Source organism: Strigops habroptila, chromosome 17 (assembly GCF_004027225.2).
Source record: "Strigops habroptila isolate Jane chromosome 17, bStrHab1.2.pri, whole genome shotgun sequence".
Taxonomy (NCBI): Eukaryota; Metazoa; Chordata; class Aves; order Psittaciformes; family Psittacidae; genus Strigops; species Strigops habroptila.
In genome coordinates, this window is record NC_044293.2 from 3,245,930 (window position 1) to 3,264,744 (window position 18,815).

Sequence of the window (18,815 nt, forward strand, 5' to 3'; positions counted from 1 at the left end):
AAGTTCTTCCTAAAATAGGGAGTGAGGGGAAAAAAATGGACCAGTTTTATTTGCCTCCACAATGCCAGTTTGTATGCCATGTTTGTACGACAAGGAAGCATTTGGCTGCCTGAGGAATATGGGGACTTTAGCTTCTTATTGAATACTTTTGGCAATTGTACCAAAATGTCATGTTTTTACTGGGTTTTGATCACTCTTTTTAATGCTTCTATTCATATATTCCGAGAGGAACTGAATGCTGACGTAAAGACAGCAAGCAGAATGCCACTAATTCAAAACCAGGGCTTCCCTCCTCTTCCAATTATTTTCAGCATCTTTCAAAATCCACATTATACCCCAAAACTACACATGGCTGTTAGGTCACATGAAAAAAAGATCAGAGGGGGATGAAGGAGAACAGGAATTATGCCAAAGCTGTACTGTTATTTCTGAATCACCTATGAAACATAGGAGAGAGAAATAGAGATTTCATGTGTATTTGGGCTCTCTACAGTGAGATGCAAGACATCTTCCAAATCACCTTACCCTGCTAGATAGTCTTGAAGTGAGAACACAATTAACCAAAGATTTGAAGGCAAATTTTGATCAAAGTGTGCAAGGTGCTCCATGAGCCCACCACCCCTCTTCCCAAGGTGGTATTCTCCCCCCATCCGAGCCCCAGGATGAACCCAGCAACTCCATCCTCTTCTCAAGGGAACCAGGTGCTCTAAAAGCAAGGAATACCCTGGGGGGAAAGGGAGAAAGGGGTGGTCAAATGAGACAAACACACTTGAAGTAACTGATTTACAGATTTGCCATTTACTGGATTCCTTGTGAATAACCAAGGATATTCTTTGCAAGTTCAGACATGATACAAGCACACATGCACAGGAAAACCAAAGTCCACCGGTTACTTTTTGATCCTTTCCATTTTTTGTCCTTTCTGAAGAAGCTGGAATCCGTGTGAGTCTCAGACTTTATCCAGAAATGAGTTCATACACTGTGAGAGGACTCTTCACAATCCTCAGCTCCTGAATGTCTGATGCTTCACAGCATTTCTTGCATAATTCATATTAAAAGCAGAGTTACCAGCAGGGCAGTCAAGTGAGAAGCATATAATGGCCTGTGATCATCAGACACAGCTTCCAGGGAACGGAAGCCATAGGTTCAGCTTCTTGTAGTAGTAGCCAGAGGGAGCTGTTTGGAGACTTCTCCCAGGAGCTGACTTAGCGTATCCTTCTTTTTGCCACACAGGACACCAAAGGGCACCCCTTCTGTCCCGTCTTCCAAAGGTATACAGCAGCAAATAGCAGCAAGTTTCGGTCAGCATGTTGGCTGTTTGACATGAGTAGCCATGGTCTGAGAGTCAGCAGCAAGAAATAGATTATGCCAGAGCAAATCTCTCCTTGTGTCCCAGAAGCCCAAGCCATCCTTCAACAGTTGCTGCTGAAGGCTACCCTTTACTTAAAGGATAGCATGAGAAGCACATATTGCACAGCAAAACCTATGTTCATCCTTTTATGTCTCCCCACCCCTTAAAGAACATACAATATATATTCAGCGTACCATCAACCCACTGCTGTAGGTGGAGCCCTGTGAGCATAACACAGTTGACCATGGATACAAAGGCCAGCAAATAAATGATTCTATAAGCGTCAGACATTTCAGTCCAGGACATTAGAGATTCATTGACTACATTGCGGGAAGAGCTGTTAAATAAAACCAATTTCAGTAGTCTCAGCCTTCCAGAGTCACTTTGAGTACCATGTATATCAGAGACTCATCTAGCATCTTGAAAAATAGCTTTTTCTTTAATTGGTTATAATGTCCCTGTATATCAAATACAGTTGCCAGAGCATTGGGTGAATGACAAAAAAGAGTAAAAACAGCTTACAGAAGTGACATGTTCTTTTATGGTTACATCTGGGGGTACACGAGAGAGTCTCCTGACATGCCAGTAACCTTATTCACAGTCTGGAAAGTTCCACAGAGGAAGAATGTATACTATTAAGTACAGCAGCCCTGTAAACCAGGAGACATCAATTATTGCTTTGCAAATGATGTGCTGCGCTTCCTCGGGCAAATCACTTTTAGGTGCTTTTTCCCCTCATATTCCCTCCATCTACCTTGTATAAATCAGCCTCCATCTCTTCTGAGCAGGGGAAAGTCTCCTTCCATGGTCTAAGGACACTGACTGTGCAAATTCAGAATGAGCCTGTAAGTTCCACCTTACATGCATAACAAATAATTACAAACCATAGCATCTTACCCCACTGCATTACTTGTCTGGGTAGTCCATGGAGTCAATATGCACCATAACTGTAACACAGGAGTAAAGTTCAGTTTGGGCCCAGAGTAAAAGAAGAACTAATGCTGTATCTAAAAGACTGATACACATCCCCTTCCATTACTGAAAGGGTGAGCTTCATGCTGATATTTTACTTAAAGGATAAAGTAACCCTAAATATTATCAAAGATAGAGGCAGTAAATTAGTTTGTAAATGCATCACATGAGCTTGTGGATACATTTAGGTCAAAGGAGTATAATGAGATATTCCGAATAATATTTGATATGCGTAATTACTGAGAAGATGCCTAACAGAGTTTTCCAGTAGTAGTATCAATGCCCTGCAGGTACTTGTCCATGCAGCCTGTTCCCCTGTATAGGATGGACAACCTCACATTGTGCTCATGAACATGTACACTCACTGAAACCAGCTCAAAACCTCATGGAGGAAAAGTGTTTGCACGGCGTGATGGTTATAGTCATCCTATTGAAGACTTAAAACAAGACCCTGAATTCCTACTGAAGACCCAAAAAATGGCGCTCTTCCCACATGCACCACTGGAAAATGAGAGGATGCTTTGGCCTTGAAATGAGAGCCCACACTAAATCAGAGGTGCCAGACCTCTCCTAGACTCTGCCATGCATTTCTCAACGTTGAGGAAAGCTGAAAACAGGCAATCTAGGTCCCCAGTTAACTCTATAAAAAGATCTTGGACTCCAGCATTCATTCACCAACTTCAAATCAAAATGAGTCAGCCACATCACAAGCAGCCCAAGAATGGCTCCTACCTCATAATTCAACCTTTGTAATGGATCACTTATAATAAATAGATCTGGCTTTCCTGAAGCTATGATCTTTTCCTCTATTATTGACTAATACTGAAAATTCCAGCTATACATATTCACTTCATCTGAATATCTCATCACCTTATGCAGAAAACATTATGTTGAGAAATAGCCCAATTAAATGTGCAACTATCTGTAACCTTTTGTGTTACTGTATCAGGTGGTGAAGCAGTAGCAACATTGGAAAATATAGGATCTTTGGGAAATGTAGCATATTATTAGATTTGATGAGATCCATTTTCTTGATGGCTTCTGAAAGATCTTTGTGCTAATTAGCTAAGAATACCACTGAATTATTTAATTATCTCTACTTTTGTGCAATAAATATGTTGTCATATCACACACTCTATCTTGCTGTTGCTGTTCAGACTTAATGATGCCTTTATAGTTAGCGATTTCCTTTGTTCTCCCTCTGCAAGTGGGTTTTGGTGGTGCTGGGAAAAGGGGGTGAAGCAGAGAAGGAAAAATATCAGCTTTAAAATAAATTCTTATGGGTGGGAAAAATCTTTACATGAGTTTCTCTCTAGCTCCAGTTCCCCATGAAATAGACAAAACATGTTTCGATGCCACAGCAGACCCATATACTTCTTGCTAATGCAACAAGGAATGCTTTCCAGAGGAAGAGGAAAGAAACTATGGCTTCAAAAAATTCTAAATCAGCAAGGAATGTTTTTAACAAGGAAGAGGTAAATTATGATAATTACTCTGACTGGTAGGGTCCTTAAGCATTACTAATTAGCATTTATTGCCTGGATTATTGAAACAATGTGTGTGTTCCCAAGAGCGAAGAAGAACTGGGATGCTCTTTCCTTCTGAGTCCTGGGAACAAGCAAGAATGCGGTACAGTTGGCAGAGAGGCTCCTCTTCCAAGCATGGTGAGCACCAGCCTTGTGCAGAGCTGCACAGAGGCGCTGGGAAACTTGCACCTTTTGTAAGCCCACGTTTTGAACTTCTTAACTGTACGTCTGCATTCCACCTCATAGGAAAGTGAACAGAATCAGGGCAGCACGAAAGGAAAGTGGCCTTTAAAATAGAATCATTTGACAATGGTTCAAGCTGAAGATTAACGTTTACCTTAAACTCTGCGTACTACAGTGTCTTCTATTACTATTAGGGGTATGTGCAAACATATTATGAATAAAGATTTCATTACTTTAAAGTACAGAAGTACGGCCAAAGAGGATTCATGACAGACAAAGAGTTAACAAATTCAACAGAAAAAAAATGAGGTTATATTATGCCATTTCCAGCTAGCATTTTGACTGGGTTAATGTGACTTTGTGAAGAGGCTTGCAAGCAGATTTCAGCACAAGCTACATTTTAATATCAAGGATTTATCATGTGAATGAAGTTTTGACTTAGAAATCGATTAGAAATAAATCAATATTCTAATCTGCACTAGCCACTACATACGTATTTCAACTATAACTTGGTACCTGGCCCAATAAATCTTTGAGTGCTTTGGAAATGATTCAGGAAAAAGAGACAGTGAAAGTATTCTCCATTTTCTGAGCTGCAGTGCTATGCAACTTTAGGTGCTGTTAAACCCCATCGGAATAAAAGAGCAACAATAGTAAACTGCAGAATGCCTTGGACCTTTTTTACCTTTTACTGCCACCAAACCCCATGCCTTTCAACTTGGGAAAGCAAGTTCCAGCTAAGCTACAACGGGGTCAAAGTCACAGAGCTAAACGCTACAGTTGCTGCTCAGACAGAACTCCTGGATGCCAGAGTTTTGCAGAATTAGTGTTATTTTTTTTTCAAGCAATACTTAAAAAGTCATGTTTGGTTTGTCTTTCCCCTTTTTAATTATTTGCAGCACATATTGCACGGCATACTTGGAATGTGTTATATTAAATGCATATTAGACACAGTTTTAATTGAAACTAGTCCCAGTCTGCTAATTGTTTTTAGTGCTGAATAAGATCTTCAATCCTTACTAAGGCTGACTTATTTATTCTATTTATTAATTAAATTAATGCCTAATATTTATTTTCACTACCATTTTCCTCTTAAGATAAAAATAAAGGTATTTCTCTCTGCAGCTTCCTTTTATTCCAGTGAAAACGTACAACTGCAAAGCCTGATGAAATGATCATTGAAGGAACTATGTAACGCTAAGACAAGAAAGCCTCGTAGCTATATGTAATAAAGCAAAAAATAAAACCAGAACGCAATATCCATTCTTTTGTCTGCCAGGAGGTAAAAACGTTGCAGGAGTAGCTCTGGATTGATTTACGTTTGCTTACAAAGAAATTATTCCAACTGGATATTTATAATGCAATTAAGTTTCAATAACGCTGACATTTCTTCAGATCACACGCACAAATGTGGCTGAGCAGCCCCACTGAACCTGCCTGCCCTGTGCTCTGAGTTCGCGGTAGGCTGGGGAGACGGGGGGGGGGGGGGAATGCGATATTCCAGTTATTATTCCCTCCTTTTCTTCTTGCGAGAACCTCGCCTTCCCCACTAGGAAAGGCGGGTGGGGGGGGTGTGTGCAGTTTGTGCTTTCCCTCCTTATTTTAATCCCTGCCAATTGTTGGGTTGGGTGGGTTCCCCCCCCCCCCCCTTCGATTCCATTTCATCCGCTCGGCGTGTCCCCAGGCCCCGGCTCCCTCCAGCCGCGCTGTCCCTTTAAGCCGCCAGCCCCCCTAATTGATGTGTCTGGGCGAGTCTAGACTGGCAGTGATTGAACCAGCTCCCAATTATGCTCCTCACTGCGCCGGAGCGGAGCGGGGCGCGGAGCGGGCCCTGCCCCCGCCCATTGTTTTGCCGCAGCCCCGCGCAACCCCCCCCCCCTTTTCCTCCGCACCGCTCCGCACCGCACCGCGCAGCAGACAATAGCGGTTCTGCAGGGAGGGAGGAAGGAAAAGAGGTCGGGAAGAGCGGTGGCGGGGGGGAGTGTGTTCCGCGGATGCGGAAGGGGGGTGCGGGAACGGCCGCGGCAGCGCAGGGCTCTGCCTCCAGGAAAGGCAGAGGGAAAAGCATCGCGGGGTGCAGCCAGTCCCTTGCAGACAAAGCGCTCCCCCCTTCTCTTCCCTTCATGGAGGGGGGAAACAGCGATTAAAAGCAGCTTCAGGAGGCAAAAAAAGGGAGAAAAATTAGTTTTTGCCTGTCTCCGAGGTGGAGATACCGGCTGGACAAAGGTGGTCGGGTTCTCACGTACTGTGTTCTGATTTCTCATGCCAAATAGGTAACAGAAAATAAAGGCAATGCAGAATAAGTTTCTCCCTTTGGAATTAGAGGTCGTGCAGAATAATGTACAACTTCAGAAGTAAAAGGCGTTGCTGGCTTTTTTTTTTTTTTCATAGAGGTAAAATAGTCAATGAAATTACAGTGTCAATAAAAAAGCTAAAATCAAAATCAAACAAGCAACCTTTTCCAGTTCAATAACTATTAAACAACGGGAACCTTCAAACGCATCCTAAGCTCTTAAATCCCAAATGTTACACCATTTTTGGTGCATTGTGGTTTAAGTTCAAGCATTTGCATTCAAATATCAAACAGTAATTCAGTGCCATAACAAGGTACAGTAACTCCATTATAAATTGCCTTTGCAGAACAGAGATAAGAAATACAGTTCCAACCATAATTCATTTTACAGCAATATAAAAATCTAATAAAGAAAAACAGCAGCAGGAAAACAGTTTGAACATTTCTGATTTGCCATTTACATAGAACGTTGAGTGGAAAAGCAGGAAAGGTTGAAGCTTTAGAGAAGGACTGAAACAAAACTTCAGCATTCACTCAGCGTTTCTTTTCAGCAGTTTCCAACCATTAGTACATGCAACCATTTTATTTCTGTAGTTTATTTTGGACCTATCGATCCATAAAATCCAACCTGGCTCCTGCCTTTTTTGTCTTTTATTTCTTTTTTTCCCCATTTTTTTTCTCTTTTTTTTTTTTTTTTTTTTTTTTTTTGGCATGTGTGTGTCCATAGAGCACATTTCTAAGATTAATCGTTCAGTTTTAAACTTGGAAGCACGAGGCATGCTGGGATTTCAGCTGAGGTCAAGCACCAATGTACCGAGCTGTTACTGTTACGCTCTCAGGGTACTCTGTGTTGCTCTCAAGAAGGAGGGGGGGAAGCAAAAAAGAGGAGAGAGATGCTCTATGCAGTGGCCTGCAGGCAAGGCAAATCTCTCTCCGTATGAAAACAGAGGCATGTATATTAATATACCTACATATGTAAATAGATATACATATCTAGGGTTTTATTTACCTACATACATATTCATACACACGTATCATCCATATGTGTAGCTATACACACACCTCAATAGCTGTATTTCCATGCGTCCGTATCGCGTATATCTTATCTACACACGCATATATAATAATCACTATATGTGTACACACATACACCCCCATATCTGTATCAGCTGTAAAATTATCGCTTGACTATACACACACACACAAAATCTCTGTCATGCAAACGCTAGTTTGAATTTGAGATGAGATTTTTACAGTAAATGGCCACAACCACCGCCCTACCATTAGCCGATCAGCCCTAAGGAGGAGAGATACACTTCTTTTTTCCCTTAAAAGGTCTACTAAACACTATTATATGTGTGTGTATAGGTCTATATATACACACACGCGCGCACACACATAGACATATATATAGTGAGCGAGGATATATTTATAAAATAAAATAAAGATGTCAAAGCACAACTCACAGCTCCCAAGAGCCTAACCCGTGGATTTAAAAGCTAAACATCACAAGTTAGGGTCTCAGGGATTGAGAGGGGCGCAACAAACTATTCCTTGCAAAGAAAAAAAAAAAAAAAAATTAAAATAAAAAATGATAAAAAAGCCCCACAGGGATCCAAAAATCAAAAGATAAAAAGGAGAAAGAGGAAAAGAAGAGCAGGCAAGTTCAATTCCTGGCTCAAGATTACAAAACAGGACACACAGGTGGATGGAAAGAGCTTCTCTAAGGACCCTCTGTTGAGAGAATACATTCCATTTTTAATCGTTTATACAAAAAATGACAAGGCGCGGCAGGTTCCTTACAGCTTCCAACAAGGTCGCTTGCGACAAATACATGAAAAGTCTCCGCATTGGAATAACGAAGAGGAAGAGAAAGAAAAGGGAAGTTTGGGGCAGTGACGGAATTATTTTCATTGTTTCAACGAAAAGGAATGCAGAAATAAGAGCAGGAATATGCAGGCTCTCCCTCCAGCCGCCTGGCACAAAGCATGCAGCAGCATAAAGGCGCTGCCTCCCCGCCCCCTCCGCCAGCCCCGCGGCCGGCAGGGATGGAGGAAAAAAAAAACCCCGAGTTGCAAGAAAATCAGGTAGAAACTCACCATTTGGAAGCGGGGGAAGCTCCGATCTTCAGCGCCAAGAGCAGGGAGGAAAAGCGCGGCGGTGGGGAGGCGGAAGAAGAAGGGGGGGGGGGGTGTTGGTAGTGGGAAGCGGCGGCCCCCAGGCGGGCTCGGGGCAGGGGAAGGGCCAGGGGCAGTGCCCGCACCAGGCTGGGTGCCCGCCGGGTTTTGACACCCGAGCGAGCGCGGTCGAGCGAGCGAGTGCGAGCGTGCGGTGTGCGCAAGCCGGGGGAGGGAGGCGAGGGTGGGTGTGTGCAGCTGGGCAAGCCGCTTGCATTTTTAAAACATCTTCCTTCTTTTTTTTTTTTTCCCTTTTTTTTTTTTTAAGGGAATATATCAAGGAAAAAAAAAAAAAAAAGAGGGGGAAAAAAGGAAAAGGACCCAAATTCCTCCGCAGCCCCTTCGCCTCCTCCCTCCGCGCTCCCACCAATGCTGCTGCTGCTGTTATTATTATTATGATGATGATGATGAAGAGACGGGGTTGGGGGGGGGGCTGGAGCCGCGGCCCGCTCCTGCCCCGGTAGCAGCGGGGGGCAGCCCGGAGCCGGTGGCGGAGCGCGGCGGGCGGGCGGCGCAGCGCGGTCACCAGCTCCTGGCAGCCGCTCCTGGGCCGGGGCTGCCGAGGAAAACCTGGAGGAAAAACCCGCTTCCCCGGGAGAGGAGGGTCCCCGAGCACCGTGCACACACACAGACACACGTACACACACACACACACACACAAAAGGGACTCCATCCTGCACCGACTCCTCTCCAAAGCACCTTGTGCAACCCCAGCCAATGGAAATTTACGCCGGCCATAACCGAGAGCAGGATTTCGTCCCCAGCTTGCCACCTCCTTCTCCGCTCTTCTCTCCCCTTCCCTCCCTCCCTTTCCTCCCTCTTTCCACCCCCCCCCCCCCACCCCCCGCCCAAATAAATAATACGGATCCGCACCCTCCACCCATCTCTGGAACCGCTTTAGGCCCAGCGGCATAAGCGGGGAGAAGCCGAAACGTACCGGAGGGCCCGAGTTTAAAAATGCAAAATATCCGCCGCTCCTCGCCCGGCGCTGCCAAAGCAGGTCCCGCTCCCGGCCCCGTCCCGTGTCCCCCCCCCTCCCGGCCCCGCACCCGACGCTCCCCGCCACCGCACGGCCGGGGGAGCAGCGGTAACAGGCACCATTACGGAACCATCATCATCATCATCATCATCATCATCATCATTCACTCCGTCCTTTTCTCACCTCAGGAGTCTGAGCCCATTCACCAAAGTCCTTCCTCGTCCGGGATCTCAAATCTTTTCCTTTTTTTTTTTTTCCTTTTATTTTTTTTCCCCTTTCTCTTTCCTCCTTGTGGATCAGCCAGTCCCGACATCATTAAACTATAGTCCTCCTCTTCCTCCTCCTTCCTTCTCCCCCTCGCTGTCTCCCCCCTCTTTTCTTTCTATTTTTTTTTATTTCAAAAAGGGGGAGCTGGGGAGGGGGGGTGTAGACATAGCTGCATGAAGTGGCTGCCTTTTAGAAAGCACATTTAATCTTTACTGGCTCCCCTAGGCTTCGATGAAGTAGAAGGGAAAGGAGAGGAGAGGGGGAAAGAAAAAATACAGGCAAGGGAGGCTGTTGAGGGACAGCAAGCATCAGGCTCAAATCAACGACCAGATGAAAATGTACTAGACCACACTGCCCCCTCTCTTCCTCTCGCTCTGTCTCCGTCTCTCTCACACACTCTCACTCCTGGAAAGCTTCAGTGTCTGGTTACAGACTCTTTTGGATCCTTCCCCCCCCCTCCCCACCCTCGCCCTTTGCCAACTATCCTAGAGATTCCTTGCATGCCTACTTAAATCTTTAACAGAATAAGGACTCGGCTCCCCCCGCCGCCGCCGCCAGCCTCGCACACACACACACACCAGCCCCAGCCACCCCTCCCCAATAATCTCTTAAGCTCCAGGGAGAAACCCGTCGCGGCGGCCGCATCCCGGTTCCCATCCCCGCGGCCCCGGGACCCTCCCGGGCAGCCGGGCACCCGCTCCCGCCTTCCTAAAGACGTCCGGGAGGGGAGGAAAGGAAGGAGGGGGAAGTGTCGGGGCTGCAGCCCTTCGCCTGGCATCCCTCTGGCTGGATCTGGGCTTTAAAACAATAAAATCCACCGCTGCTATATCTCGGTTCCCCCCCCCTGACCCCCCCCTCCGCCACACTGCAGCCCGCAGCCGCCCGTGGAAATCGCACGCCCCACGTCTGCATTGAGGCAGGCAGACTGCCTGGCTCATGCCCGTGATGACTTTAGAGCTGACAATCTCCTCTCCTCGACCCCCCCCCCCCCACCCCGGCACACACACACCCACCCCTCTGCTCAATGGCAGCACTGCTGCCTCTCACACCAGACTATATTTGCAATATGTGCTAATTTACCAGCTATATGCCCTTGGATTTTAAAATGAACTCATCAGTCAATGTTTCTAGTACCGATGCTCCCTCTCTCCCTCACACACACCCTCCACTGCAGACATGTTACTCATTCTCCAAGCATTTCCTCTCCGAATGTCCGTCAGACGCATATACACTTCATTGATCAAACCAAATCCCTTGATAACAATAAATAATAATACAGACAGTTAACATCAGCAGGGAGCAGAGCGAGGCGGGGGGGGGGGGAGAGACAAAGATGACGACTAAATCTGCATTGTGCTTTATGAGGCTGATCCCTGCATTTTCCAGAGATGCGCTACACAATGCGGAGCGCAGGTACGGCTCTGAAGACCCAGCACACACCTCGCCATGCGGGGCCTTACCTGGGACCCATTCTTGTCCCCTCAGTGGGGTTGGTGATGCCTAATACCTGACTCCGCACAGGTTTCAAAAGGTGCTCGTGGGAACAGAAGGTGGTACTCGCTGCGAAGGAGAGGAAGCACCTAGCGCAAAATACAGACATAAGTAAAGAAGGCAGTTTCTTTGTTATCCTGGGCACTGCAAAGGTGCTTAGAGCTTAAAGGTATCCGGGTATCCAAAGACCCTGATGGGTGCATAGTGGGATTTTCAGAAACACCTTCTTAGCTCCCACTGAAATCTGTTTCCTTTGTATGAAGGCAGAGAGCACCTATGCAAGAAACCAGGTTAGGAAGACAATCTATTAAATATCCCTCTGTTACACGTGCCTGCTATTTCAGGGGCTTTAGGGCTTTATTCCCCAGTTTTCTGGGGCTAAAATGGGGATGCAGGAGAAGCTGCCTCTTGGGATTTTGGCTAGTTAGACTTCTTGTGTGGGTCTGGCAAAGAGAAAGGGACTGCAGCCGAAATGTTCGGGAAGTTGGGGAGGGTGGGGCTATCTAGCAATCTTTGACTCACTGGGGTAACTCCCTGAACACAGGAATTAAATTATTACTCAAAGCAAGCTATGTTTTATGAGCAGCAGCCTTAGGATGGAATTCTGCATGCATATGGAGTATGGAACAACTGAAATGTATGGAAATACATATACAAGACAATGAAATTATTGGGTGCAATGCAGAAGTCCCTGGGTGATAGAAGAGGTGGGATTATGCAGTGAAGCCAGTCCAGGAATCCATGGACAAATTTTCTTATTTCTACCGATATAATCCTGACTGACATCAGCTCAGATAGGGGAAGAATCGAACCCCATGGATCTAATCTTTGGGAAAAGTAGGCTGGATTAGAGAGACTGTATCTGCCAAGCATCCTTTCACTCCCTCGCCATCACAGCAGTGTGCAAGATTTTGCCATCACACAGACCAATTTATGTCTGCTGTCTTTTTGTGTTCCCTTTTTTTGCTTCCCAAAAATGTTTGAATTTTCTTTTTTTATAAAGTTTTGTTGCAAACACATAATTTCTTTACACAATTTCACCAAGTCTTTAGAGGATACTTATTTCAAGCAGTTAACACCTGACCCCAATTTTTGTGGGTAATTAGTGAGCTAGATAACCACACAAAGTGGGTAATTATTTAGCACCCAAGGGTACTGTACAAGAGGGTAGAGGCTTGCTATGTTAACAAAAGCACATCTCTAATTATTGTATCTATACTGGTGATGTTTTAAGAATAGTTACTCCATCTAATGATCCATGATAAATCAGTAAACTACTTTGCTTCCCTTAGCATACATGTGTGGGCTAACCAGGGGCAGGACGTGAGGGCAAAGCAAATTGAAGCCCCAACTTTGGAATACGCACAAGAGAAGCGAGAGGCATCCCCCTTGGAGAAGGTAGTAAGACTGGAAGTGTCTGCTCCACAACAGCAGCAGCAGAGCCTAAGAGCCATCACTAAATGCTAACAGGTTGGTTGAGACGACTTGAAAAGCCATGTAGGAAGAAGCCTGTAGAGTGTGCCTCAGGGTCTACTTCTTGCTTAGGTAATGTGGCTGGGCTGATGCATCTTTGTATACAACAATAACCCTAATCATGTTTTAACCGAGTTCAGTCTTGCTCATTGAAAATCGCTTTGAAAGCTGTACAAATGAGGTGGTTCGTGTTTGTGGAAGGTCAGGGCTGAAATGCAAGAGAGTAGCACTGGGGGGAAAAGAATGAATGAATTTCAATTATCTGCCATCTCCAATATTCATGTTGCAAAAAACACATTTCTCCCATGGAAAACATTACATCCTCAGTAGATCCTCCCCCCCTCCCCCCAAATTTAAGAAGGAAGAGATGGGAACTATTTTGAAATAGAAACTAAATGAAAAAGATTCAACTACCAAAAACCAGTTTTGGTCATCGGAACCATGTGAAAAGAAGGGTTGCGCTGGAAACAGAGCCATAATCTTAAACACAGCGGTCACTATCCACTGACCAGTATTTGCAGCATTACACACACACTTTAAGGACATCTCCAAACCAAGACATTACACCCAGCGGAAAAGCACTTTCCTTTTTTAATTGCTTTTATGAATCATCACTAACATCCGGACACTTCATTTACTAGCGTCCAGTAACCTTGTTTTTCAAAGACTCAAATTCCAAACCTAAGGGCCTCCAGGATGGCACAAAAAAATAGAGGTGTCATCCTCTTTTGATCACAGGCATGTATTTTAACTTAGCTCACTGCTTTGGGATCCTTCGTGCCAGGAACGACAGAAGAAAACACCAATGGCAGCATCACAAGGCACTGTGACCACCAGGAATCTAAATCTCGACAGAGAAAGTTTGAGGGGTTTCCACAACTCCTCATATTTCTCTTTTGTTCTGTTCTTTTCAGTTGGAGTGAAATAAGCACAACTGAAAGAAGCCTGAAAATTGTTCTCATATTTAAAAAGGGGCCAAGTCTCTGCAGTCCTTTTAGTCCTGAGCATGCCTGTTCATATTACCAATGTGAACAGATTAAGAAGGAATAATAGTAACACCAGCATTCGGGATCAGTTCAGAGCAGCTGTAAGGTACACACTTGTCCACTCTGAACCGCACCAGTTCTTTCGTGTGCTACAGGCTATTTAACCAGTAACTTATAATGTTTAGCTGCTACCATGCTGAGGTGGGTATAAATTGGTATCCCCTTCACTAATCCTTTTAGAGACCTGTTTTGCAGGAAAAGTTCTTGCAGAAATGGAGTGAGAGGAAGTTTGCAAAGTAAAGCTGGAAAACAGAAAGGAAGAATAAATTTAATCATGGAGACAGGTTTGAAGGAAGAGGAGATCTTGGTAGGTGCACAGTTTTAGCAGAAAGCAGAGTAAAGACACACTGGTTTTTCTGACACCAATTGGAATTTGCTATTCAAAGAAGACGACACATAGGAGAAGGGATCCTCAGCCAGAGAGGATGCTTTAGGGACTTAAGTATTACCTATAAAACCTTAAGGCCTTTTTGAGACAAGTTAATAACTTCACTCTAAACAAACTATACAGAAGATCATTTAGGAAGTATCTTTAAAGTAACAGTAATGTCTCTGCTGTAGGGACAGCATATATGATAATATGTGACAATAGTTTGCAAATGAATAAAATGTCTTCAGTGGAGTAAAAAGTATTTACTGATACAAATGAAGAATTCAAACAATGTGAGGAAAAGCACAAATTCATAGTGTGGGGCACACCCACGGAAAGCAAAGTTGGACAAAGGTGTCGTGACTTGAGTGTTACCAGGACAATGTTCTATCAAACGAGGAGTTTGACAACGAAAAGCTCCTAATTTAAACCTCACTGGTTTGTATACTATTGTCCAATTGCACATCAAGTCAGTGATAAAATCACTTCACCTCTTCCTACCTTGCTTCTCCATAATATAGAACCGTCATGACAATGCTTACCATGTCCTTGGAGTGTTTGGAGGTCCTTGGAAGCAAGTTGCTATGTCCAGATTACTTTTGTTATCCTCATCTGCTACCCTGTTAGTCAACAGAGAGGATGGAGTGTAGTTGAAGATCACGTAAATTCCGTTTCATCACCAGCAATTCCTTTTAACCTGACTTACCCACCAACTTTCACCTCCCAACCCAACAGGGCATACGTTAAGCAAATTACTTCACCCAAGCACTACCCTGACAGCACCACAGCTTAAATAGTGGCTATTGTATTTTCTCTCCATCCCCCAATTCTGCTAGCAGGTTTCTCAGAGATCTTTGAGCTCCAACTATATCAATCCCTGGATAATGGTGAACACTTAAAATAATAAGGTGAGAAAGCCATAAACCAATTCAATCCCAAGGTGAGTAAAGCCAGCAAAAAGCAAAATGAGGCAGTGCTGTTCAACTCCTGGTGAGCAGGGCCTGGTGAAAAGCCCTGGAATACTGCACCATTCCATGCCCTTACTGCAAACTAAGTTTAGGGAAATGGGAAGAGTTCAACAAAAGGACAGCTGATATAACAGAGGGATTTGAAAAGAAAGGTTACAGGGATGAATTCATCCCATATCAAAGAAACAGTATGAGAAGTGGGAACACAGTAGCGAGAGTTATGTGTGTTTTGCCTATGGGGAGTTAACAATCTGCCCTTATCCGTGAGCTCTCCTATACAGACCGGATTTAACCGAACTCAGAAACTCAAGGTGAAACTCGAAGTTATGTGGATGAAGTCACGCAAAAAAGTATTACATCTGCTCTTGCATGATTTTCCATTTCCATATCACATAAAGCACCTGAAACCCCTCATATTTCACATGGTTTCATGTTCACCAAAAGTTTCAAATAAGACTCGATTCACTTAAAACATAACGAAAGCTCCAGGAACCTCACTAAAATTTCAGATAAATCTAACCTGGTTTTAGCTAGTGACATAATTTCTTAAGATCTGAGGCTTCATGCTCTGACAAACTTTGAATTATTTCAATTACTGAGTGATGGAGCTATGTTAATATGTTAACCTACAAGGTTGCTACAGAAACTTTCTGGCTGGTCAACATTTAATGCTTTCTTAAAATTGACTTGAAATTTCAATAGAATCATTGTATGAAAAAGACGGTTTGTCTCAATCAAGGGGATTTTTCCTATTCTGAAAAAAGCCAGTAAAAATAATACACATTGAGGCTGGTCAATTAGAATCTCAACTGCTGAACCTAGACTCGACTTCAGAAACATGCATAAAGCTCAGGGGCATTTTGGGAACCTGACCTGGCAGGAAAAGTAGAAAATTAAATTAAAACTAGAAATCCATGCAACTAAGAGCTAGAATGAATTCAATTTCAATAGGAAAGAAGTGGTAGGGTCAATCTGTAAAAGAGAGATTGTAATTTAGAGATTGGAGGGCTGGCTGCCTGCAGTCCACAGATCTCATCTCCTCCATGAATTCACTGCGGATTCTTAGTCCTGCAGTCTATTTCCAATTCTCTCCTGCATAAACCCAACACAAGCAGGTAACGGAACTATTGCACATGAGAAAGGAATTGTGATTCTGAGTCTTAATATCGGTAAAGAGCCCCGAGAGCTTACAGGAACTTGAAGAACCTCGAAGAACAGTCACCCTGAAATATCCTCCCCAACTCCTGTCACTCTTTAGCCCTTCTCATCAGCACTGACTTTCTATTTAAAGAGAGGTTAGAATTATTCAAAAAATAAAACAAAGAGATGCCTTGGGTTTTTAGGTTTTCTAATACTCCAGCTACAGCCTGCACTTGGCACTTTGCACTATTTGTTTGTTATTACAAATAAGTAATTAAACAACACATGAGGGCATATTTCTCTCAAGAAAAAGATACTTGTCTCAGCCACTGCTGAAGAATTAAACCAAAAGGTAGGACACCAAAATGCTTTCTACAGCTGGTTGGTGGGCCCAAACCACCGATCCCTACAGAGAGACAGACAGAAGCTGGTGCAGAGCCAGCCAGAGGAATCCCAGATCAGTGGTGATGACAGTGGCGAGAACCCAAAAGACCTGTCCCTGTTCCCAGTCCTGCCGCTCGACGTGATAAGTGGCTTGGGCAAGTCTCTCCATCTCTTTGTGTTTCCTCTTCTGTCTGCCTTATCTGTTTAGACTGCAAGCTCCTGCGGACAGGGAGTCTCTTCTCAGAGGGTGTCTACAGGATGCCAAGCCATTTAGGTATTGCTGTCAAAGAAGTAACAGGCTTGGGCGCTGTAACACGGGTGAAGCCTGAACGCAAGCCTAGTCACCCTTCCCTCTTGTGAAACCAGACACAGAGGTCTGAGCATACAGTAACTTGTTTTCAGTTGCTTCACTGGTGATGAGAGCGTATTAAAAATTAGAAAGCCACATATCAGGAGGCATGTGACAGACAGAATGAATGTCAGAATGCAAGGAAGACACGGCAACCTCTGAGGACTTACGTTTGACCCATCAGACACTGCTCAGCCTCTGCATGCCAGAAATAGCAGCGGGACGCAAGCGCAGCAGCCAGTCTCCCCACTCCTGGTGCCAGTCCATACTGCTGCATCATTAACGTTGCACTGCAGGCTCTAGCACACACTAAACTTAGATTTAGTTCGGTTTATAATGCAAAAAGACCTTTTGATGAGCTACAAAATGAAGAAAACAAACAGAACAATCTGAATATCAGATTATTTCACTTATAACAAATGACATTAATTAGGATTTTTAAAGTGTAATAACATTTTCAAGTTGATTTTGAGTAAAAAGAGTATTAGATTGTAAATACTGTCAGCTTTAACTCTGTACATCTAATGAATGTGTATGTCAGCATGGAGGCAGTCCATATGAAACATTTCTTCATAGACATATACAGTATGCTCAGTTGTAATTCCAGTATGACATGCAACATGACTGCCTCTGCACAATTCACATAGGATTAGTTCCTCTGTCTTTAAGAGGAACAAGGACCTCTATTTTATATACAGTGAATAAACACAAAGACTTATCCAAGATCCCGTAGGAAGTCTGTTAACAGAACTTCAGGGTCTGCACCAATGGCTTAATAAATAATAATAGTTTCACTGTAACGGTGGAGGGTGCGCATGGTCCTCACCCCATTAATAATAAAACAATACAGGCCCCAGGAGCTGAATACAAACAAGAATCTCTTAGAGCGAAGACAACTTGAAAATTACAAAGCTAATTCACCTGGTGTCTCCGAGAAATCTGGACTCGTGTTTCCTGGGAACAACTCAAAGTAAACACCTATTCCCCAGGTACATGTGGCCACAGAGAACCATGATCCTGACCCTAGTGCACAGAGAAACACCTCCCAAATGAGCCTATACCCGAGATGATTCAGTAGCAGCACTTAATTCTTATGATTAGACCCACACAGGCAGCCTCCTGCTTCATGTTAGAACCAACTGTCCACATGGAAGCAAATGCAGCAGCAGGTCCCAAGTCATTACTTGATCACTTTCCTGCTTAATTACTATTTTTAATTACTTGCATGGCAACAACAAAAAGTCAATCTAGGAACGGAAATCCATTCTTTGAACAACTTCTGCCTTTTTTCTTAGACGCAAACTATTGCTATATAAGCGATTCCTGATTAATATGGGGCCCTCATGGGAAAGCCACTGCCTGTCTACTGATTTCATTTCCTACTTCTTCTCCTCTTCGACTGACAATTCAAGTCCCTAAAAAGTAAGGGCAAAAGATCTCTTATTTTATCGTTACAAGATGACAGTGTTTTTTCCCCTTGCTATTTTCCTTCAGGAAGATATATTAGCACTACATTTGCTCCTCCGTGTGGTGGGATTTCTTAAATAAAAACGTATGTTATATATATGTATGGACTTGGAACCAGAGCTCCTTTAGCCTATTAACTATCCACATTTGCTTCAGACTTGGCCAGCCACCTAGAAAACCTGCCAAGACCTTTCTGGCAGCCTTTTCCCAACAGTTCCAGGAAAACATGGGATATTCAAAGAATTTTAGGGCCTCCCAGCTTCGTTTGTCACCGCTCCTCTTGCCCACTTAAAACTAAATCACAGGCAAATTGCTCTAATGCCCTATTAAAGATTTAAAAATGGCCTTCTCGACAGTAGGGTATCTGAGGACAAATCTG

The 18,815-nt window shown here is 44.0% G+C and overlaps 1 protein-coding gene across 8 annotated transcripts in view; it reads right to left on the reverse strand.

Moving 5' to 3' along the window:
- Positions 1 to 775: 775 nt before the first annotated feature.
- Positions 776 to 18,815, reverse strand: part of LOC115616258 — an 88,748-nt gene continuing 70,708 nt past the window's right edge. For 4 of the 8 annotated variants that reach the window (XR_003994251.1, XR_003994253.1, XR_003994250.1 and 1 more), the window contains 3 exons: positions 17,140 to 17,328; positions 14,671 to 14,748; positions 776 to 2,298 (listed from right to left, as the gene is read on the reverse strand). Coding sequence is in view for 2 of the 8 variants with exons in the window: in XM_030505277.1 (XP_030361137.1) it covers positions 8,453 to 9,415 (963 nt within the window). In the remaining 6 variants the exon portion in view is untranslated. Of the gene's footprint in view, positions 2,299 to 8,424; positions 11,199 to 14,670; positions 14,749 to 17,139; positions 17,329 to 18,815 lie in introns of those variants that run through there. The other 4 variants (XR_003994249.1, XR_003994252.1, XM_030505277.1 and 1 more) reach the window with 4 other exon arrangements.